This window comes from Selaginella moellendorffii, unplaced genomic scaffold, assembly GCF_000143415.4.
Source record: "Selaginella moellendorffii unplaced genomic scaffold, v1.0 SELMOscaffold_4, whole genome shotgun sequence".
Taxonomy (NCBI): Eukaryota; Viridiplantae; Streptophyta; class Lycopodiopsida; order Selaginellales; family Selaginellaceae; genus Selaginella; species Selaginella moellendorffii.
In genome coordinates, this window is record NW_003314265.1 from 3,827,484 (window position 1) to 3,846,451 (window position 18,968).

General features: G+C 47.9%; 6 protein-coding genes across 13 annotated transcripts; 4 read left to right on the forward strand and 2 right to left on the reverse strand.

Moving 5' to 3' along the window:
* The first annotated feature begins 55 nt into the window (after positions 1–55).
* On the forward strand, positions 56–2,341 carry LOC9654984 (signal recognition particle subunit SRP68). Its single transcript, XM_024668750.1, has 10 exons — positions 56–129; positions 191–368; positions 424–613; positions 667–752; positions 807–981; positions 1,033–1,144; positions 1,209–1,516; positions 1,571–1,680; positions 1,738–1,999; positions 2,057–2,341. Exons 1-10 carry the CDS (start codon positions 69–71, stop codon positions 2,267–2,269), a joined length of 1,695 nt encoding a protein of 564 aa, XP_024524518.1. The 5' UTR covers positions 56–68; the 3' UTR covers positions 2,270–2,341.
* A 3,157-nt stretch (positions 2,342–5,498) lies between these two features.
* LOC9654131 (exportin-4) lies at positions 5,499–10,771 on the reverse strand. Of its 8 annotated transcripts, XM_024669157.1 has the most exons (32): positions 10,622–10,755; positions 10,484–10,577; positions 10,319–10,427; positions 10,144–10,242; positions 10,049–10,091; positions 9,914–9,985; positions 9,756–9,851; positions 9,472–9,693; positions 9,260–9,425; positions 9,092–9,203; positions 8,943–9,029; positions 8,755–8,893; positions 8,613–8,706; positions 8,492–8,554; positions 8,317–8,426; positions 8,161–8,265; positions 8,044–8,108; positions 7,921–7,993; positions 7,627–7,872; positions 7,507–7,578; positions 7,386–7,460; positions 7,268–7,332; positions 7,115–7,217; positions 6,937–7,068; positions 6,747–6,890; positions 6,589–6,696; positions 6,493–6,537; positions 6,367–6,444; positions 6,193–6,306; positions 5,961–6,139; positions 5,837–5,906; positions 5,499–5,783 (listed from the first exon to the last, which is right to left on the reverse strand). In XM_024669157.1, the coding sequence occupies exons 1-32, from the start codon at positions 10,682–10,684 to the stop codon at positions 5,595–5,597; spliced, it is 3,432 nt and encodes a 1,143-aa protein (XP_024524925.1). In that variant the 5' UTR covers positions 10,685–10,755; the 3' UTR covers positions 5,499–5,594. The 8 variants fall into 8 exon arrangements, 7 of the variants coding, with proteins under 7 accessions (XP_024524925.1, XP_024524926.1, XP_024524927.1 ...); XM_024669158.1 differs by lacking the exons at positions 10,049–10,091; positions 10,144–10,242; positions 10,319–10,427; positions 10,484–10,577; positions 10,622–10,755 and having other exon boundaries at positions 9,472–9,662; XM_024669159.1 differs by lacking the exons at positions 5,499–5,783; positions 5,837–5,906; positions 5,961–6,139; ... (8 more) ...; positions 7,386–7,460; positions 7,507–7,578 and having other exon boundaries at positions 7,626–7,712; positions 7,765–7,872; positions 10,622–10,760.
* A 19-nt stretch (positions 10,772–10,790) lies between these two features.
* Positions 10,791–12,627, forward strand: LOC9654985 (microtubule-associated protein RP/EB family member 1A). Its single transcript, XM_024669165.1, has 9 exons — positions 10,791–10,938; positions 11,002–11,070; positions 11,131–11,217; positions 11,273–11,382; positions 11,438–11,598; positions 11,647–11,741; positions 11,790–11,903; positions 11,959–12,290; positions 12,354–12,627. The coding sequence occupies exons 1-8, from the start codon at positions 10,828–10,830 to the stop codon at positions 12,283–12,285; spliced, it is 1,074 nt and encodes a 357-aa protein (XP_024524933.1). The 5' UTR covers positions 10,791–10,827; the 3' UTR covers positions 12,286–12,290; positions 12,354–12,627.
* Positions 12,628–14,249: 1,622 nt separating this feature from the next.
* LOC9654132 (adenine phosphoribosyltransferase 1, chloroplastic) lies at positions 14,250–15,942 on the forward strand. Its single transcript, XM_024668733.1, has 6 exons — positions 14,250–14,445; positions 14,963–15,073; positions 15,142–15,234; positions 15,302–15,451; positions 15,542–15,600; positions 15,727–15,942. The coding sequence occupies exons 1-6, from the start codon at positions 14,364–14,366 to the stop codon at positions 15,784–15,786; spliced, it is 555 nt and encodes a 184-aa protein (XP_024524501.1). The 5' UTR covers positions 14,250–14,363; the 3' UTR covers positions 15,787–15,942.
* Positions 15,943–15,955: 13 nt separating this feature from the next.
* Positions 15,956–18,189, forward strand: LOC9654133 (vacuolar protein sorting-associated protein 9A). Its single transcript, XM_002964229.2, has 6 exons — positions 15,956–16,036; positions 16,135–16,249; positions 16,326–16,473; positions 16,527–16,697; positions 16,752–16,922; positions 16,986–18,189. The coding sequence occupies exons 1-6, from the start codon at positions 15,973–15,975 to the stop codon at positions 17,793–17,795; spliced, it is 1,479 nt and encodes a 492-aa protein (XP_002964275.2). The 5' UTR covers positions 15,956–15,972; the 3' UTR covers positions 17,796–18,189.
* Positions 18,096–18,943, reverse strand: LOC9654134 (autophagy-related protein 8d). Its single transcript, XM_002964624.2, has 5 exons — positions 18,824–18,943; positions 18,711–18,766; positions 18,605–18,657; positions 18,370–18,488; positions 18,096–18,307 (listed from the first exon to the last, which is right to left on the reverse strand). Exons 1-5 carry the CDS (start codon positions 18,858–18,860, stop codon positions 18,207–18,209), a joined length of 366 nt encoding a protein of 121 aa, XP_002964670.1. The 5' UTR covers positions 18,861–18,943; the 3' UTR covers positions 18,096–18,206.
* Between the last annotated feature and the right edge of the window lie 25 nt (positions 18,944–18,968).

The following is an 18,968-nucleotide window of genomic DNA, read 5'->3' on the forward strand; positions in this document are numbered from 1 at the left end:
ACATGGAGAATATTCTTATTTTCTTACGGCATTTTTGCTTAGACAGGGGTTAGGGTTCTTGGAGTGCGATGGAGGTGGAGGCTGCGGCAGGCGCAGCGCAGCCGCAGCGGCAGGGATTCTCCTTCGGATGTAAGTCGCGAGTAGATCGGAGCGATTTCGGTGCCAATTTCTCTCTCTGTGGTCTCGCCAGTGCTGGAGATGATCAATGCTTCGCAAGCGGAGCATGGATTGCGCCACAAGGATTACAAGCGCTACAAGGAGTACTGCACGAATCGGCTGCGGCGGCTGTACAAATCGGTCAAGTTTACTCACGGCCGGGGGAGATACGTGAAGAAGCCTCTGGGAGTCGCCAACGTCTCGGAAGTCAGGTTTGAGGCTAAGAGGACGAGCTTGACGCGCTCAAGATATATTTTCTCTTGACAGGCATCTCCACATTGCCCTCTACTTGGCCGAGAGAGCTTGGAGCCAAGCTATGCATCTCAAAGAAGAAGCTCCAACTGGGAAAGGGCGCTATCACTGGCTTGGACGATTGAGAAAAGCCTGCAAGTGGGCAGATTTACTCGAGTCTCTTTGCAACGAGAAAGCGAATCCTAGGACAGCGCTCGAGGCCACGGTAAGGAATCAGTCTCTCGTTTCTCCAAGTTCTCATTTTTCTTTGACTGGAAGGCGTATGCTTCCTACTTGAGGGGACTTCTTCTTGTAGATGCCGAGAGGAACTGGCAATTTGCTTTGAGAAAGTTCAAGAATGCTCGGTAAGGCACTGATTACGTGGAATATGTTTCTTTTTTTTTATCTCTGTGAAACAGGATCATCTACGAAGAACTTGGACGGTATGGAGACGCTGACAATCAGATCCTTTACAAGCAGCGTGTTGAAGAAATTGAACAAAACATTCGCCATTGCTTGCATTCTCTCCAGCAGATGGACGATGCGGAAGGTCCTGAGGATGAATCAGACCGGGAACTGCATGGTAAATTAGAGGTACGACCTTTACAACTCTGAAGTATTGTTTATGACTCTTAAGCATTGCAGGCTGTTATGGTAGAAGTCAAAACACAAGAAGAGATCTCAACAGTTTGTGTCACCTGGTTAGGACACAAATTCCCAGTTCATAATATCAAGACACGAGCTTGTGTCTTGAAAGGTTAGTCTAACGTTGAAGACATTGCTTTATTTTTTGTTCTCATCTTCTTTGTCTGATGTTACAGTTCAAAATCTTGAAAGAGAGCTTGGGTCTTCCTCGACAGCGGAGAAAAAACAGGGACTGTACGAGAAAATCCTAGGAGGTTATCAAGAGGCGAGGAAGAACATACGCGAGGACCTGGCAACAGCTGGAAATGCTGACAATTTGCGGGACTCGTTGATCGGGCTGGACAAAGCTGTTAGCTGCTTGATTTTTGCAGGAACGATCGAGCGTGCCAGACTGCAATTGTCTATAGCCAAGAGCCGGCTGAGTCGGCAGCAGGATCTTGCAACGCTTCAAGAGATCGTGACACTCTGCGATACTTTAAACACTGTAAGTACTTCTGCGAGCTGCAAGGAAAGATGGCTAACGCTCTCTTGACTGCAGAACCTTATGGAGCTAACGGATTTGGCAACATCTGGAAGAGAGAAAACGGACGAGGAAGAAAAGTATGCCCTGGAGCTGTCTGCGAGCCAGGTTCTCTACCGCGCTGAGAGGTAACAAGCCTGCGCTTAAGCATATAGTTTGCTCCACTGACCGATTGCATTTTCTAGATGCTTTCATCTCGCACAAGCGTATAGCCTCCCAGGCCAACACGCTGAAGCATTTGCGTTGCTTGGGCGTGCTCGTGAGCATGCCGAGTCCGCGCTCCGGCTTCAGAAGAAGAACGAATCCCTGGTGGAAGAAATACAGGAGCTTATAGGCCGATGCAGAAGTGAAAGTCTTTTGGCCCATGCCCGAGGTGTGATGCAGAGCCTCGAGAAGCAACAAGAAGCCCAAGAAGGAGTTTCCTCCCTGAGTCTCGCGGAATCAAAGGTACTCGTAGCTCTCTCGATTCGATTGCATTGGCTTGAGCTGGTTTCCTTGTTCCAGGATAACTATCTTCTTTCTCAGCTGGACAAGTATAAGTCAGCCTTGGGCTCGCCTGGCGCGGCACCGCGAATCTCACAAGTCCCTCCCGCTTTCAAGGCCGTCCCTTGCCGTCCCATATTCCTGGACACGGCCATCAATTCCATCGAGTTCCCGTCGTTGGAAGCTCGTCTCAAAGAGAAGAAGAAAGGCTTGTTTGGACGATGGGGATGGTAATAACTTTTTAATTGTCATTTTGTGTCCAAGGCTTTTAAGGTTTATGCGAAAGAAAAATAGTATCTTGCGTTCTTCCGGACTTGGATAGGTTCTTTCAGAGAAGTGAAACGCTCGGAGAAAACGCTGCGGACGATTGAAGGGCTTGAGATGGAAGTATCTTTTCGTCTTAAATTCTTGAATTCGTAAGTAGTGCTTTGTTTGAGTAACTTTTTTTGATACACTGTTTTACATGTTTCAGTGCTTGGAGTTACTTAGATCGCAAACGCAGTAAGTCATATCCATCTATCTGATTCACACTTCTTCTGCTGGCCTTGAAAGTTCATCACACTTTCTTTCCTTACACATTCGTCGTCCCCTCGTCCTTACTGGAATGTTTTGAGCATACCAAGTGTGATCGTCTAGTTAGGTGCTCGCACTCTGTCACGTTTTCCCGTACCAAGTCTAGAAAGCCTCTACCCGATGTAGAAAGAAGAAAGAAGAAAGAAGAAACTCACCACCATCCAGATGGATTCTTTCAAAGGGCTCCTGTTTTGGATATTGTCTTTGAACTTGGTTGTCCTGATCGGTTTTCGAATGAACTGGATGAAACAGGATACAGCAGCTACGACTACTGCGGGATTAACTTCTGCGACCGCTGCTGCGGCGAGCAAAGCCAAGCTTCTTGTCGACTTGTGGAGCAGCGAGTTGGATGACCGATCGAGTTCCAGAAAGGCGACGATCAATGCACCGCACATCCAAGATTGCAGGCAAGTCACCGAGGCTAAAGCGACGTATGATCGCCGCGAAGATCCATCCTGGAGGTTCAAAGGATTTCTCCAACAAGGACAGGAACTTAACAGCGTCCATGTTCCAGAGACGACTATTCCATGGGTACGACTCTTTAGAAGCTATAACTTATTCGAGAAACACTTGTTCTTTCTCTCGTTTGGTTCTTACAGGCGAATGGCGGTGATGAAGATAATCTCCCGCTAACACGACGCGTCCAACGCGAGCTATGGTTGCACCAGCACCCCGAAAACTGTAGCAACGCGAGGTTTTTACTGGCTTTTTGGCACCACGACGAGACGCGGGACTCTGTTGGAGTTGGATCGGACATGGTGTCCATGGCTGGGATGTTTGGAGCGGCACTGATCCAAGGCCGGGTTTTCATCACCAAAGACTACCACGGCGCCAGGCACGAAGGATGCACAGGTTCTTAACTTGAGTAATTCCTTTTACCAGGTAGAGCTGGTCTTTCTTTAGGAGCCAACCACGCTCGCTGGTCATGCTACTTTGCTCTTGAGGCGTCCGAGGAGTGCATGGCCAGGGCATTGCAACTTTCGTCGCAGAAGGAGGCTTGGGACGAGGGAATTATCAAGGAGTTTAGCGGGGATCAATGGGATGGTCCGGTTCCAAGGTGAGAATTTGATATCTATTGCTTTTCTTGACATTGTTGTTTTGAAAACTATGTAGCTTCTGGGGGGAGCCATGGAAGGCAATGCAACCAACGGTGGGGCTCGACGGCAAGCTCCTGAATTACAGCGCAAACCATCGAAGATGGTGGAGAGCTCAGGCAAGTCTAGCGCTGCTTTTTGGTTTTTGAGAAAACAACTTTGAAGAGTTTGATTGATCCAGGCACTGCGCTACCTTACGCGATATCCCAGTGAGTACCTGTGCAACCTCCTCAACCAAGAGAGGCACAAGGCCTTCGGCGAGGAAGCAGCCAAGCTCGTGATCAAAACTCTTCCCGCCAGCGAATGGCCCGCTGGCTTGCAACTCAACGAGAGCAATCCCCTGGAGGAGCTGGTGTGGAGCAGCTATGGCCCCTGGATGCCGCGGCCTCTGGTGAGCATTCATGTGAGGCAGGGAGACAAAGCCAAGGAGATGCAAGTAATCTCGTTCGAGGAGTACATGAAGCTTGCAAACGTTCTTCGCAGGAGGTTTCCACACTTGCGAAACGTGTGGCTTTCCACGGAAATGCAGGTAAGCCATTTTCTTCCGAGCTCGCGGCCATTAAAACTTTGACTGTGTTTTAGAATGTGGTGGAGGAATCCAAGGAGTACAAGGAGTGGAACTTTTACTACAGCGACATTCCAAGGCAAGTTGGGACGGTGAGCATGGCCGAGTATATGGCGTCGCTGGGAAGCAGGCAAGCTTTCGACGCTAGCTACGTCAACTTGGTGATGGCTGCCGAGTGTGATTTCTTCGTGGGCGTGCTAGGCTCGACTTGGAGCTATATCATCGACGACCTGAGGATGACCAGCGGCAAACTCATGGCTGGCTTCCTCACCGTCAACTCTGTCAATGCCCTCCTCAAAAAGTAAAGTTAATTATATTATAAAATTAAAATACCTATAATCCTATGTGTATAATTTCAGAGGGAAGAAATTTGGAGAATTTATTGATTGTGAGAATCCGGTAAGGGTGATCTTGTAGGGCTAGAGACTGACGGTACCACTCAAGAAAGATACAAAATCTAGTAAACACCTGGATAAAGTATTTCATTAATGCCAGTAAAAAAACAATTCCGTTTGACACATCTTTTAAATATCAGACTTCTTCAATCAGAAATTGATGCCAGTTTCTGCAATATATGGAAAAGCATGAGACCTAGGAGTTTACTCTTCGGTCATTCAGTCTCTTTGCTCTTGCGAGGTTGGACCACCATGTGTTTGTTTTAAGTTCCATCTGCACTTGGACAGGTCTCTCCCTGAAAACGCTCTGCTGGAAACGAGGAGTCGAGATCTATACCATCCGTATAAACCAGAGATACCATCCGTATCCCCAATTTTATGCTATAAATTGCTGGCACCTTGTGTCTGTTCAAGCCTCCAAGTTGTATTCAGATTTCAAAAATGACGGTGAGTACATATTTCTTTGGTGTTGAGATGCTCATATATGTTTGTGTTCAGCATTGCTACATCAACAGCAGTACAGACATTCAGCTCTTAGATGATGGGAAGAAAGACTATCAGTACTACAGCCTGGCTGTGCAAAATGGCTCTCCTGTTTACGCCAATGCACTGGTTCCTGTCAAAGAACAACGTTGGAAAATCTCGCATCCGCAACACTTTGAACAAGAGCATGAATGCAAGAAGAATCATTGCAATTGCACCCTCCCAACGTCCCTCAGCTCCCTCCCCAGATGGATAAACGAGCACGCCAACAATTTGTGGAAGGTCTACAGTACAAAACATATCGTAAAGGAAAAAGAAAAAGATGTATAAATCAAACATAAATGATATAGTTATTAGTATACTACTTAACTTCTTTTAAACTCAATTGATAATAAATCTGATACTTTGTACAAGATCGATATCAAAATCCTCAATGCTTAATAAGATAGCTACCGAGTACGCAGGAATCCCCTGAGATCATTCAAGAACACAAATAAGTTGCTCCTAAACTTGCGACGAATGGAACGGTCTATCGTGGACGTGATCTCGATCCCTTTTGACAGCGAATGGAACGCGGTAGAGACCCGTTCTTGCGACACCACGTCTTGGTGTCTTTGGACGAGCTCTTGCTTAAGTTTCTGGCAAGACAGCGTTTATGAGCCATAAAACGAACGATTCACAACGGGATTACCTCAAACAGCGCGGTGTTGCAAAGAATTAGCGGAAGTAAAGCATCAGCGGCGGGCTCGACAAGATCATTACTGTAAACACCATCCAGTTAGATAAAAAACAAGGATACCAGCAAGCTTGCTCACCTGTAATCCTCGAACAGCAAGAAATGCATGAGCAGCTTTAGAAAATGAGACAGCACATCGTCGCCGCCGCTCGTACGCGATTGAGTTCCGAGGCCATCGTCGCCTTTGCACAGTGCTTGATACTGGAAGACACCTAGTGCACCGAGAGCACTCAATGTCATATTTACGACCTCCACATCCTGCGTAAGCGAGACATTTAGATGCAGAGCTCGTTGAGAAAACAAACACGAACCTGTTGCCGCAATCCAAACTCGAGTGTTCCTAAGATCTGGCTAAATCCTTCTGGTGATATCTTCGCCACCTTCTCAGGATAGACTTCCAGCATGTGCATCAGTAATGTAAAATACTAGCAAACGGGAAAAGGTTAGAGCTAGACGTCTGTCTACAGTATAACAGGATATTAAACCTGCCGGCAGAGCTTGGGGTACTTCAACAAATCAGCTGAAATGAGAGGGGTGATGATATTTAACCCAAGATACACAACCTGTGCGAAAACGTTACGCTACTACCACGATGAAAGAAACCAAGCTACCTGTGCTACATCGGGATTTTCGTCTGCATGCAGTGCAAAATCGAACTACACAAACGAAACAAGTTTTTAAAGAAAGATAAGCACCGCAAGGCATACCAAATCTTTGGAGCTCAGATTTGTAAGCAGCTGAAGCAATGCTCGGAGGTCTTTATATTTCTCGGTTTGCGCTTCATTTTGTAAGCTTCGAGATGTTGAAACAGAAACCTAAAGACACCGTGTGAAGCGACGTTTTAAACAGTAACAAAAACACGTACCTTGCCAATATTATGTGCAGAATAAACTGAGAGAAGCTGAACGCAAAAGTTGAAAACCGTAGTGGTGTCCTTGGGTTCTAGGAAAACAACTTCCGCGTCGACCCAGACCACAACATACTTTAGTAGCAAGTAAACAACAGATGGCTGCAAGAACAATGAATGAAAAACAGCAGCTCGTGAGCAATGCTACCTGATTTTTGTAGATTTCCATAAACACCAGCAAAGGCTTCATGATAGACACACCAACTTCAAATATGGCTTTTTGAGTTCGCGGTATTGTTTCTCTTGCTGCACCACGCAGCCTTTCAAGCACACAGCTCACCTGCACTGCATGTGAATAAGAGAACTTCTGACACAAACAATCTAACCTGGTGAATAACATTCGGTTGTTGAGAAAATGTCGCCAGGTCTTTCCTTCCAGAGAATTCAGCTAGGCTAGCAGCCATAGGCATAAGAAGATCCTTGACATACCTATAGCTTGGCATGTTAAGAACTAAGTTTTAAAACACCATCGACTTAACTGGTTTGCGGCATCAGCATTCGCCAGGCCTTGCGCAGATCGACATAAGCATCCGGATAGAGCTCGCTAGAACATGACGTAAATTTGCATGAAAAAACATTTCAGCTGGCTATTCATACCTGAACTGAATCTGAAAGCGACAAAAGCATTTGGTCCTGACGGGCAAAAACAGTCGCTAGCTCCTGCCAAGAGCCCTGGACAAAAAAGTTAGTTAATAGAAGGAGGCAGCGAGCGAGTTACCATCGACAGTAGTTGCACGCATACATTTCGCCTCCGCACTAGCGCTGGAAGAAGACGAGAGGACACGTATTCCTGCACGACATGAACGTAAATAGTACCAAAAAAAAAAAAAGTTCGCACCTGTAATACTTGCTCTCCTCGCCACGCAGTCAGACTTGTTAATGCTACCCGAACGAGAATCTCTAGTACTGCCGGTCCTCCGCCATCTTTGCCAAAAGCAGCATTCAGGGCATTTCTTCCGTCAAACAAGACACCTACAGAAACTTCCTGTCCTTCATGACCCGATGGTGTAGAGCTAGGTCCTCGGCCAGCGTGATCCGGCATGAGATATGTTTCCACCCATCTTCCAAAAAACCATACAATAGCCTAACAACAGAATCAAATGACATCTGTGTGTCTTATGACAAAGCTTACCTCCATCATTCGCGGACTTAAAGTAGTTCGAAAAGTAGCATCTAAAGATTGTTGGGCTACATCGATGAGAGCACTGAACAAGAAGCAGAATTTATTTGTGAGACATTAAGTAAGGCAGCTTACAAAGAAAGAGATACGGCAGGATGGGTCGCTGGTTCCGCAGAAACGGCCAAAATGGATTCAGGCACCTATACAGGACACTTGGTTAATGTTTACAAAGAACAAAGCACAGGTCCAAACCGTTGGAGTTTCTCCTTCTCCGGGGTCCGCCAAAACATGTCCCGAGAGGATCGTAAGCCAGTGCAGTTGTTCCAAGCACCGTGTTGTGGTCTCCGATCCTAAGGACTAGCACAACAAAAGAGGTGAGGAAAAAGGAAGCAACAAAATTGCATGCACCTGTCGAATTTCCGAAAAACACTTCGAGACTAGCATGGTCAACAATGAAAGAGATACAGATGGAACAGTACGAGCAATAAGTGCAACGGCACTCAGGCGATCCTCCCGGGCTGATAAAAATTACAAGCGGTCATCAGAACTGGAAAAATAGAAATCAGAAAGAGAAAAACAGAACCTTCATCGGAAAAAGCAGCCATATCATCAGCATCATCTTCGTCTAAAGCAGATGATTCTGATACTGTAATTCTAAGCAGTTGTGAGTTTTATGTAACATCATAAAGATTGCAAGAACTCACGTTTCATTTCGAATTCCACAAATGTTTGAAACACTGCAGAGGCGGCTTCTATTCCACTTGGCGGAAGTGGTACTTTCTGGCTAAGATCTGCAGGCTGTACAGAAAAACTGTTGAACCCGACGTAAAACTTAATTAAGCATACTTGCAAAATCACAGTCCAAGTCTCCAGGAGCACTTCTAAAGCCTCGTAAGTCCAGCTTGGTTCTTCAGATTCCCGGACACAACTGGCCTTAATAATTCCACATGTCAAAGAAGAAAGCAAGCTCAGTGTACCGGTTTGCCTGATGAAATTTAGTATCAATCACAAGAAATGCCCAGAGGAAATTTCACCTGAATGATAATAACAGCTGATCGAAAGAGGACGGCGAGCATAGTGTCGCAATCGCTAGTAGTGCACGACATCCATCCAACATCTCGCTAACAAGCTAGCTGTGTTAGCAAAATGGAAAACAATTACGAACGAGCACAAAGAATCGAACCTTTCGCTTGTTCCCGCTAGGACAGCACTAATTACATATTCTGGGGGATCAATCCACGAAATAATGCAGTTCAGTAATCTTTGCAAGTGCTGTTCCTGCGTACCAGCCCCATCTGCTTAGTGATATACTTTAGTGAGATATGCAAAACAAAAACACCGACGTTCTTACCAGTAGGAAAAATGCTTCCATTTAAAGAGCACATAAGAACGATAAGTTGCCTGACAACCACGGAAAGAGGCAAGTCTAGCCAAGCATTGCCCTTTTGATGAATGTGTTCGTAGAAATTCAATATCCATGTCACTTTCGCGGGTGATACTAGAAGATCGTGCCAGAGCTGAACATCATAACCATTACAAACGTCATGCGATGCTTATTTGTACCTGTAATTGCTCAGAAGATTTTCTGCTTGCGGGCGACGAGGACAGAGTGCTTGCACGACTTTTACCAAGAACAGCGAGTTTACCACGAAATTCCCAGTTCAAAATCTGGGTCATTAGCCGGATTGCTACAGTACAGATCGCTGACTCTTGATTCTCTCCTTGTCCTTCAAGCGCTTTGCTTGCCACCATAACTGAAGCATCAAATGCCCATGCATAGAATTTCTAAAAGCCAAATTAGAAAAACCATCAACATATGAAACTGCAACTGGAAAAAAGAATCATACTTGTAAATAGCCCGCCTCCAAAGAAGCACGACATTTATCATGAAACTCCGCAGGGAGGCCCATCGGACTTGCGGTGGAGAGCGAGAATTCGGACACCTGAAAAAAGAAAGAAATTGGAAACAGTCACGACACTTGCAATATGTCCATTACCAGCTTACCAATGCTTCAAGTAATGAGATGCCAAACCGCTGGGCAGCAAGACCGTGTCTTCCGGCGACAGCCTGCTCAACCTGTATAAAAATCTTTTCAGCTCAGTCGCGATGTCGTCAAGGAACTTGCACAAACGCTTTTACCTCTTCAAGAAAAGAAGCCTTCTCAGCCTGAGTGTACTCCAGCCTGTGGAAAAAAAAAGATCCAAACGTGGATTTCAGCCTGAAGATCTGCTTACCAACCACGTTTAAGCAGTGCTGCCACCACAGACAAAATTTTTGATAGAATGTACCCTTCGGATGTTTCCACTCGAGCCATAACGTATTGTAAGCAATAGCTAAAATAACACCACTCCAAAACCATAGTGAAGCAAGTAGAAAAAATGGTCGATACACAAACAAACACACACATACCTTCGCAGTCTTGATTTTTCTTCTGGAGATATCAAAGTCCATTCCCGTATTGCGGCCTCCTGGATCGTGGCAGCCGCTAGAAATTTGGCTGTGGCGACCTGGGAATTTTCTGGATCGCGATGGAGTGTTAGAAGATTCACAGGCACGAAGACTGTAGCTATTTACCGAGAATATATTGGCAGGCGTAGAATGGATGCGGAGATTTTCTGAAAGCCAGCAGTGTCGCTTCCGCCGATGATCGGATCCCTGGATCAGATACCTGCATTCACCGCTCAGCAGTGATCGATCGAGATAAAATCTCACATGGAGAGCCGCGCAAGATTGCTCCACCGCTTGCATCGAGCACTGGAGATCCTGCTGCTCCATAGCCACAAAAGCCTTAAACCCTAAACATGGAAGCGCTAGGACGATATCGAACGCCAGACCGCTCTCTCCTCAACGGCTACTTTACTCTTTCCCTCTTTCAAATAGAACTATTTCTAGGGTTCTAGGAAAGGGGAGTGTTGGCCATGGCGGCTGCGAACATCGGGATGATGGATGGCGCCTACTTCGTCGGGAGGAATGAGATTCTTGGCTGGATCAACACCACGCTTCAGCTCAGTCTTACCAAGATTGAAGAGGTGAGAATGTGGAGAGAATCCCATCTTATCTTGCAAAATATTTGCTTTGTGGATGCTTCGCAGGCATCTAGCGGGGCGATCTATGTCCAATTGATGGATGCTACACATCCGGGTGTTGTGCCGATGCACAAGGTCTGGAAGATAGACTCTTCGTTTGATTCTCCTAAAAATTCTGTGTTATTTCACTGACAGGTGAACTACGACGCTAAGAACGAATATGAAATGATACAGAACTACAAGGTTCTCCAGGATGTTTTCAACAAACTCAAAATCAGCAAGGTAAAAGCAGTCGGAATAGATCGTGAGAATCTAAAGTTTGTGAACGATTTGGCAGCATATTGATGTGATGAAGCTCACCAAAGGCCGACCCTTGGACAACCTTGAGTTCGTTCAGTGGCTCAAGCGTTACTGCGACTCGGTTAATGGTGGAGCTCCAGCCCCAAGGTATACTTCTCGTTTCCACTTTTATTTTTCTTGGTTTCTTATTTGATTGTTGCAGCTACAATCCAGTTGAAAGGCGCGAAGCTTGCAGGGGAGGAAAGGAGGCTAGTAAACGAGCATCACACGTCAACTCTGTTGCAGTTTCAAAAGCTTCCAACAATGCCAAGCTCAGTAACTCAACTGTTTCTGCTCCTCGCTCATCTGAAACTCCAAATCCTCGTAAGCTCCTGGTTACACGGCTATCAATCACTGATACATTTTTTACAGTTAAAACCAAGCAACTAATGTCTGCAGCAGTCGTCGTCCCTCCTACTGGATCGGCTCCACAAACGCCAGCCAGACTTTATGCTCTTCAAGAACAGGTACTTGGCAACTTGTTCCAACGTCTTCATACCTACTTGATTTCGCAGATCACGGAGCTCAAGCTGTCAGTGGACAGTCTCGAGAAAGAGAGGGACTTCTATTTCTCAAAGCTGCGCGATATCGAGATTCTGTGTCAGACTCCAGCCATAGAAAATGCCCCGGTACGCTCTGTTATTATGTATTGGCATCACCTTTTTACCCGGATGTTATTTCCAGGCGGTGCTCGCTATTCAAAAGATCTTATACGCTGCGGAAGACAGTGCAACCATCCTTGCTGAAGCACAAGCGCTGGCCATTGAAGCAGAGAGCGTACCACGAACGGCATTGGACGCCAACGAGGCAGCACTAGAGACTACTCCTGAAGCGGTTTCCAGCATCCGGCGGGAGAGCCTCAAGCGCAAGTCAATCGGAGGCCTGGAAGTAGAGAATCCATCTCCTCGGCAACGCAGGAATTCATGTGGAGGCTCAGCAGCAGCAGCAGCAGCGGTGGGAATAGCATCTGAGGAAATCGTCCTGGGATCCTCACCCTTGAGCGTTCAGTAGTGAAGGTATTTCCTTTTCTTTTCATTTTCTTTTTCTTCAATGACGTTCTCCTTGCTGCCGATGGATAGCTTACCGGAATGCTCGGTATCCAGACGATTGGATATCACTGGCGTCATCCTAGAGCTTGTTCGGTAATCTTCTTTTGTTTCTTTGCGCCGTCCTGGAGCCAAATAAAGAAGTTGCCAAGTAGAAGATTGGCTTGCGGTCGCTCTTCGTCATTGCAGTGATTCGGCCTCGAGAAAACCAACGAATCAACCCAAGTATCACTAAAATGATTGTCTAGACCCCAGATGGAACGAACAAATGCTCTCGCATTCTCAGTTCACGCTCGTAACTTTGTAACTTTGTTGGCCTTGTCAAAGTTTTTTGACGGTGGGGACTTGTTGCCGGGGGCCTTTCGCGCGTACGAGCGTACCCGTGATGCTCTGAAATGATGTGAGCGATTGGATATCCGAGCCGCACTGATCTTGGGCGCAAGCGGAAGCGTCAAACTCGCCGCCCAAGTGTGTTAATCGGCAAAGCAAAGAGAGGGCCGACAGGCAGCGCGTAAAATATACGGGGGGCCACGCGCGGCGTGCTGGCGGGCGGGCGAGAATCCACAGCGCTGTTAACGCCACCACCGTTGCTTTCGCGACTTCTTCCCCCGCTCCTTTGCGGTACCAAGTTGCCCCTCCGTACGGGGCTAGGGTTTAAGCCGTACGGAGGGGGGGTCTTGGCGGTTAGTGCGAGCTACGCCGGTCCCAGGCAAGTGGACAAGAAACTTCCATTCATGAACGAAAATCGTCCCCAAATCTCTGCTGCTACTCTACTGGCGCTGCTCTGCCGCCCCCCATGACAAAATTTTCTCGCTCGCTGCAGATGTGGTCCACTTCTCTTATCTCTTATCCAACATGATGCGCGCAGTGCACTGCAGTGTAGCAGCCCGATCTCTCTCTCCCATCCCACGCATTTGATTCCAAAAGAAAAGTGATAAAGGAAAAAATAAAAGAGAGAGAGAGAGGGGGAGACCAGAGTCAAACCCGGGGTGAGTGTGTGTGTGTGTGCGTCCTGGAGCAACATGAGCCAAGGCTGCAAAAGCCTCGGCCAAAAGGACTACAATAATAACAAAGAGAACTTTGCCTAGAATAATTTTTTGTTTTTCTTTCCCCTGGTCACCTCTACCTGTACGGGCATTGAGAAATTTCTACTGGGTTCAAAGTATTTTGAATTAAAAGTATTGTTGTTAATGTGCTAGGCTAGAGTTTATATTGTTTTCATTTCAAAGACATGAACCAAATCAGAGCAAGATCTTTGCGAGCAATTGTTTAAGCGGGGGGCATATTTGGAGAATTGATACCGGTTCCCGTTGGGGTCAACATTCCCCATGTCCCATACTCCCCTCCAATACAACAGAATTTGTCTTGTATCAAGTTGGCAATGTCACCCCAACTTGCTTGTTTATTTTTTATGAGCAGGAGCTATCACACCCACGCCAGTGACCACCACCACCGCCACCACCACCACCACCCCCCAGGAAAAATTAGGGCGCGCCACAAAATGTTGCAATCAATGTGCGGATTCTCGGTAGTGGTGCACACCAAATGCAATTGAAAAAAGCTTGGGAACATATAAGGCCAAAGAACCTAGTTACCATTACCACCAGCACCACCACAAGATTTGATCAACAGTGCCCAAAAATCTTGTGATTGATGGCCCGAATCTTGCAAGCCTTTAGGTAGGTCATCATATGCCCACAAACGTTGGATAAGCACTCCCATCCCATACATTCTAGCCCGCCAAAATCGTCCGCCAAACCACCCCACGCGCGACCGGCGCTGCCGGTGCGCCGGTTGTGGTCGCGAGATCGGATCGAACCCCCCCCGTGCACTGGCACCAAATCTCCCGAGTGTACGGAATGCGCATGGGTTTTGGGACCATGTGCCGTACGGGCGTGGGCCGCGAGAGAGGGAAGGGGAAAAAACACAATAGGTGAGTTAAAAACACGCAAGGGGAAGGGAGAGAACGCGAGAGAGACGCGAGAGAGAGGTGAGAGAGAGGTAGAGCTCAAGGGTTTCTATTGTTCTTGGGGAGGAGACGCCATGTCGCGAGAGGACGAGGGCGATAAGCGCGTCGCGGACATCGATGCTGCCATTCGCGTGGTGCCCGATTTCCCAAAGCCAGGTATAATATCGCTCGCTCTCTATCAGCTCGAATCTCTTGGCGGCGCCATCGCGCAATCGCATTCCTTTTGCCTTTTTCTCCTTTTCTTGCTTGGATCTGTCGATGCGTTGTGTGTAATGCGGCACTCGAGGCCCCACGGTCGTGCATTGCTCTTCCTGCCTGTTAATTCTCTCCCTCCATCTCGTGCCGGCGATCGTGCTGCCTAAAAGGGAATGGAATGGAAATTCCACGATCTCTGTCGCTCGCTCGCTCGCCCGAGAAAGTGTGTGCTCGTCCGTGTTGCCCAAATTATTTTTCCTCACTCCGCGAGGTGGGATTATTTTAAGCGCGGCATCGCAGTCACGTCATTACGGGATTGTTTTGTGATTGTTTTTGTGATTGACTTTTTGCGAGTGGTGTTGCGGAAATCTGCGTGCGCCGCGTCTCTGCTTTTTCTCCGCTGCGCCTGCGAATTCTTTGCGCATGCAAGGCGAAGCTCCGGCTGGAATGATTTGATTGCTCGTGGGAAAAATGCCAGGGATCAAGTTTCGAGACGTGACAACTCTTCTGAGCAACTACAAGGCGTTTAAAGACACCATAGACTTGTTCGTCGAGAGGTACTCGGACAAGAAGATCGACGTGGTCGCGGGTAAGTTTCACCTCCTTGCTTTTGTTCCCTTTCTGCTGATCAATCTCTTCAACTTTTCCTTGATCCAGCCATTGAAGCTCGTGGATTCATCTTCGGTGCGCCTATCGCTCTGGCGCTCGGTGCCAAGTTTGTACCGCTCAGGAAGCCCGGAAAATTGCCAGGTACTGGTAAAAGTCGGTTGTCCCTGGGACGTTTTGATTGATGCTGTTGGGATCTCTTGGTGATCAGGCGAAACCATTTCCGAGGCCTACACGCTAGAGTACGGCAAGGACTGCATGGAAATGCATGTTGGAGCGGTCACTGCGGGCGAGCGAGCGCTCGTCATCGACGACCTCATCGCCACAGGCGGTACGCTCCGGGCAGCGATCAGATTACTGGGTAAACTAATACTGTTGTTTCGTCCTTGTTCGTCCTCCTCGTTCGCTTTCTTATGCTCTTTTCTCCTTTTGGTTTGTTTTCTACGAGCAGAAAGAGCCGAGGCGGAGGTGGTAGAATGTGCTTGCGTTATCGGATTGGTAGACCAGAAGGTACTCTCGATCGCCTGGCAACTTGCGCCTCGCTCTCTCTCTCTCTCTCTCTCTCTCTCGCTTGCTCGCTCGTAGTACTTTGGATTGATTCCAGTGCGCTTCTGTGCTTGTGTCTGTGTACTTCAGGGACAGGAGAAATTGGGTGGTACTCCGCTGTTCGTTCTGGTAGAATGCGAGGGCGATTAATAATGTGGGTGTGTTGGAATTCGCAGCTCTCGAGTTACTATCGAGGATGATCAAGCCAAAAAGTTGCTAACGAACGACTGAAAGAGAGAAGAAAGGGAGGAAAGAAATGATGAAAGAACAAAGGCCGCATTCATTTGAAGCTAAACTATTCTTTTATCTTTGGGATTAGATGTAATCGGGGTTTAGATGTGCCACGCGGATGGGTTAGGGCTTTCTTCTCGGGTGTTTAGGGCTCGTCGTCTCGTGGAAGGTGCGTTGGGTGCGATGCTTGGATCGATCGATTTGCCTGCGCGCGCGCATTTCAATCCGGGGGATTGAGGATTGACAGCCGCGATCCGTGGTGTGCAGCGGCGATGGAGAATTCGGATATGTTTAATGCAGCTACCAAGCAGCAGACGTTCCATGATTTCCTCGAGCGGATGAAGCATCCATCAGCTGCCGATCTCGTGCGCTCCATCAAGAGGTCTGCTGGCATTTCTTCATTGTCGTTTCGATCTGATCCCTTCCTCTTTCGCTGAAAAATGGGATCTTTTCGACAGCTTCATTGTGAATTTCATGAGTAGCCCGATTGATCCGGCAATGGACAGCGCCAGCGCGCAGGATTTCCTGAGCACGACGGAGGTTGCGTTTAGAGCGCATCCCTTGTGGGCCGGAGCCACGGAAGAAGAGCTCGAAAACGCCGCGGAGGTACGTAAGTCTGTCCTCTCGCTGTTCTAAAAAAACTTGATAGAGCTGTGCAGGGACTTGAGAAGTACGTGATGACAAAGATCTTTACGCGAGCCTACTCGCCACTCCCGTCGGATTCTCTCAAGGACCAAGAGCTCTCGGACAAGATCAGCTTGCTACAACACTTTATCAAGCCGGAGCACCTCGATCTTCCTCAAAGTTTTCAAAACGAAGCATCATGGCTGGTAAGTTCTTTTTTCCGCTTCCGGTGACTTCATGGAATTAAGAGCCTATGATAGATCGCCGAGAAGGAGCTCCAAAAGATTAACAGCTACAAAGCTCCGAGGGACAAGCTGGTGTGCATCCTAAACTGCTGTCGAGTGATCAACAATCTCTTGCTCATGGCCAAGAGCGGCACGCCTCCCGGAGCTGAAGAGTTCCTTCCAGCTCTCATTTACGTCGTTATCAAGGTTCTTTTCGACTCATGTCTATGTAAGACTGGACTAACCAAAAGCTTCCAACGTTTTTGTCAGGCTAATCCACCGCAGCTCCACTCAAATCTCCAATTTATCGAGAGATACAGGCACAGCTCCCGGCTGGTTGCAGAGGCATCCTACTTCTACACGAGCCTGGTATCGGTGGAATCATTCATCGAGAAGCTGGACGCAAAGTCACTGTCAATGGACGAAGCTGAGTTTGAGGAAAGGATGCAAAATGCTCGGTCAGTCGTGTTCCCGCCGGGCCTTCCTTCGACACCACCCGAGAAGTTACTGCTGCCGAAAGAGAAGGAGGGTTCCATTACGAAGCCGGACGAACCAACAAAGAGAACAGCAAAGGAGAGCTCGGAGCTCTCTGTGGCAAAGTTGGAAGCCGGGGGAGCGTCCGGGGTCGTGGAAGCGGACAGAAGCGGTCAGCTTGCAAAGGAGTACCCCTTTCTCTATGCGAGTGCCGGAGACTTGAGAGTCGAAGACGTCGAGTCTCTGCTCACGCAGTACAAGGAGCTGGTCCTGCGATATGTTGCGCTCCGTAAAGGCCTGGAAAGCATTGGAAGAAAGCCGGCGATTGTCGAAGAGCCTACATCTCCAGCCCCTGCTCTAGCAGCTCCAGTTCCAGCTCCAGCTCCAGCTCCAGCTCCAGCTCCATCCGGGACGATCGCTGCTCAAGACGGTGGATCGACGTGCTCCAACTCGACAATCGACGATGCCTTGCACGACTCCATCCCGGAGCTCTCGTGGGATCGGCCGCACGACGAGGAGCAGTGGGAGAAAGTTAACGAGCAGCAGAGCCATCACGGTGGTGGTGGAAGTGAGGCCAACGATTTGGACCCGGTGGTGATCACGTAAGTAAAGGTTGGCTATGAACAGGCGGGAAGGAAGGTATTTGAATTTCGAATTTGGAGAGAGTGTGCGGCTCATTGTTGAGAATTTCAGGTGGCTGTCACTGAAAGACGTGAAACTTGAGTGAATCCGATCGATAGCCGAGGAGAAGCTTTCTCTCGATATCAAGTAAAGCAATGCTAGAATTTCGCTGGAAGAAATCGTGGCTTAAGAGAAGTTCTTCCGTAGCGCGGAAGAGTTTCTTTGCATGGAGAAATTCGCCAAAACTTGGCAAAGGAATGGGACGATCTTATTGGAAGGAATTGGTTTTGGGAATATGCTGGTTAATAAATCTGTATGAACAAAGAAATCGCTTTGTACAAAGAAAGGAAAGAAGCTCCCTTGAGCGTTGCAGTGTCAAGGAGGATTTCTTCTAGCCTAGTGTTCTTCTTGGCCGAAGGTATTCTCCCCGCTGTACGTGAAGTAGAGGAATCCATCCTCGTCCTTGTGCTCCTCGTAGATGGTCGATATCAATGCCGCTACAAAAGGAAAGGAATAGTGTAAATCAATATACGTGGGATTACGTCTCGACGGCTCATACCAGTCGGCGGTAGCGTGTTCTTGACGAAAACGAAGATTGCCTTCTCCGGAGTCACTTTGATCCTCTTCCGGATCACATAGACGAACTGGCCAACGGTTAAATCAGCCGGGACGAGGTACCTGCGAGCAAGAAGATCGCGCGAAAGCTTTAGAGTAATTCCCAGAAGAGAGAGAGAATTGCGCAAGCTTTAGAGTAATTCCGGAGTCTCTGAGAGAGAGAGAGAGAGAGAGCTTACTTCTTCTTATCGATCTCGCCCATGTCGGTCTTGGCGGCCCTCTCCACAATTACCTGATAGGATCCATCAAGGAATCAGGGAAACAAAAAGGAAAAGCTCTACTCACGGGCACTCGATCGGGGTACTTCTCTTTGATCCTTGCCGCCTCCTTCTGCCTCTTCTCTGCGAGATTATAGAGCTAAGAAAAGAGATTCTCGGCGAGGAAAGAAAGGCGCTCACCGAGTGGATGCTCCTGCTTGAAGATGCTCGCCGCCATGGTTGATCGATCGATCACAAGCAATCCAAGGTCGCCTTCTCTCTCCCTCTCACGCAATCCCTAAGGGCAATCCCTTCTCAAATTATTTAAAGCCGGACTGAAAAGGGA

Excerpts from the sequence above, each read along its gene's own strand:
- LOC9654984 (XM_024668750.1), top strand. The coding sequence starts at position 69 with ATGGAGGTGGAGGCTGCGGCAGGCGCAGCGCAGCCGCAGCGGCAGGGA. Across the intron at positions 1,145-1,208 it reads ACGAGCTTGTGTCTTGAAAG|TTCAAAATCTTGAAAGAGAG; the intron begins GTTAGTCTAACG and ends CTGATGTTACAG. Across the intron at positions 1,681-1,737 it reads GTTCTCTACCGCGCTGAGAG|ATGCTTTCATCTCGCACAAG; the intron begins GTAACAAGCCTG and ends TGCATTTTCTAG.
- LOC9654131 (XM_024669157.1), bottom strand. The coding sequence starts at position 10,684 with ATGGAGCAGCAGGATCTCCAGTGCTCGATGCAAGCGGTGGAGCAATCT. Across the intron at positions 9,204-9,259 it reads TGGAAGCATTTTTCCTACTG|ATGGGGCTGGTACGCAGGAA; the intron begins GTAAGAACGTCG and ends ATCACTAAGCAG. Across the intron at positions 7,218-7,267 it reads AATGCTGATGCCGCAAACCA|GTATGTCAAGGATCTTCTTA; the intron begins GTTAAGTCGATG and ends GCCAAGCTATAG.
- LOC9654985 (XM_024669165.1), top strand. The coding sequence starts at position 10,828 with ATGGCGGCTGCGAACATCGGGATGATGGATGGCGCCTACTTCGTCGGG. Across the intron at positions 11,071-11,130 it reads GTGTTGTGCCGATGCACAAG|GTGAACTACGACGCTAAGAA; the intron begins GTCTGGAAGATA and ends TTTCACTGACAG. Across the intron at positions 11,218-11,272 it reads ACAAACTCAAAATCAGCAAG|CATATTGATGTGATGAAGCT; the intron begins GTAAAAGCAGTC and ends ACGATTTGGCAG.
- LOC9654132 (XM_024668733.1), top strand. The coding sequence starts at position 14,364 with ATGTCGCGAGAGGACGAGGGCGATAAGCGCGTCGCGGACATCGATGCT. Across the intron at positions 14,446-14,962 it reads GCCCGATTTCCCAAAGCCAG|GGATCAAGTTTCGAGACGTG; the intron begins GTATAATATCGC and ends GAAAAATGCCAG. Across the intron at positions 15,235-15,301 it reads GAAGCCCGGAAAATTGCCAG|GCGAAACCATTTCCGAGGCC; the intron begins GTACTGGTAAAA and ends CTTGGTGATCAG.
- LOC9654133 (XM_002964229.2), top strand. The coding sequence starts at position 15,973 with ATGTGCCACGCGGATGGGTTAGGGCTTTCTTCTCGGGTGTTTAGGGCT. Across the intron at positions 16,250-16,325 it reads CTCGTGCGCTCCATCAAGAG|CTTCATTGTGAATTTCATGA; the intron begins GTCTGCTGGCAT and ends TCTTTTCGACAG. Across the intron at positions 16,474-16,526 it reads AGCTCGAAAACGCCGCGGAG|GGACTTGAGAAGTACGTGAT; the intron begins GTACGTAAGTCT and ends AGAGCTGTGCAG.
- LOC9654134 (XM_002964624.2), bottom strand. The coding sequence starts at position 18,860 with ATGGCGGCGAGCATCTTCAAGCAGGAGCATCCACTCG. Across the intron at positions 18,767-18,823 it reads CAAGCAGGAGCATCCACTCG|AGAAGAGGCAGAAGGAGGCG; the intron begins GTGAGCGCCTTT and ends ATAATCTCGCAG. Across the intron at positions 18,489-18,604 it reads GGCGAGATCGATAAGAAGAA|GTACCTCGTCCCGGCTGATT; the intron begins GTAAGCTCTCTC and ends TCTTGCTCGCAG.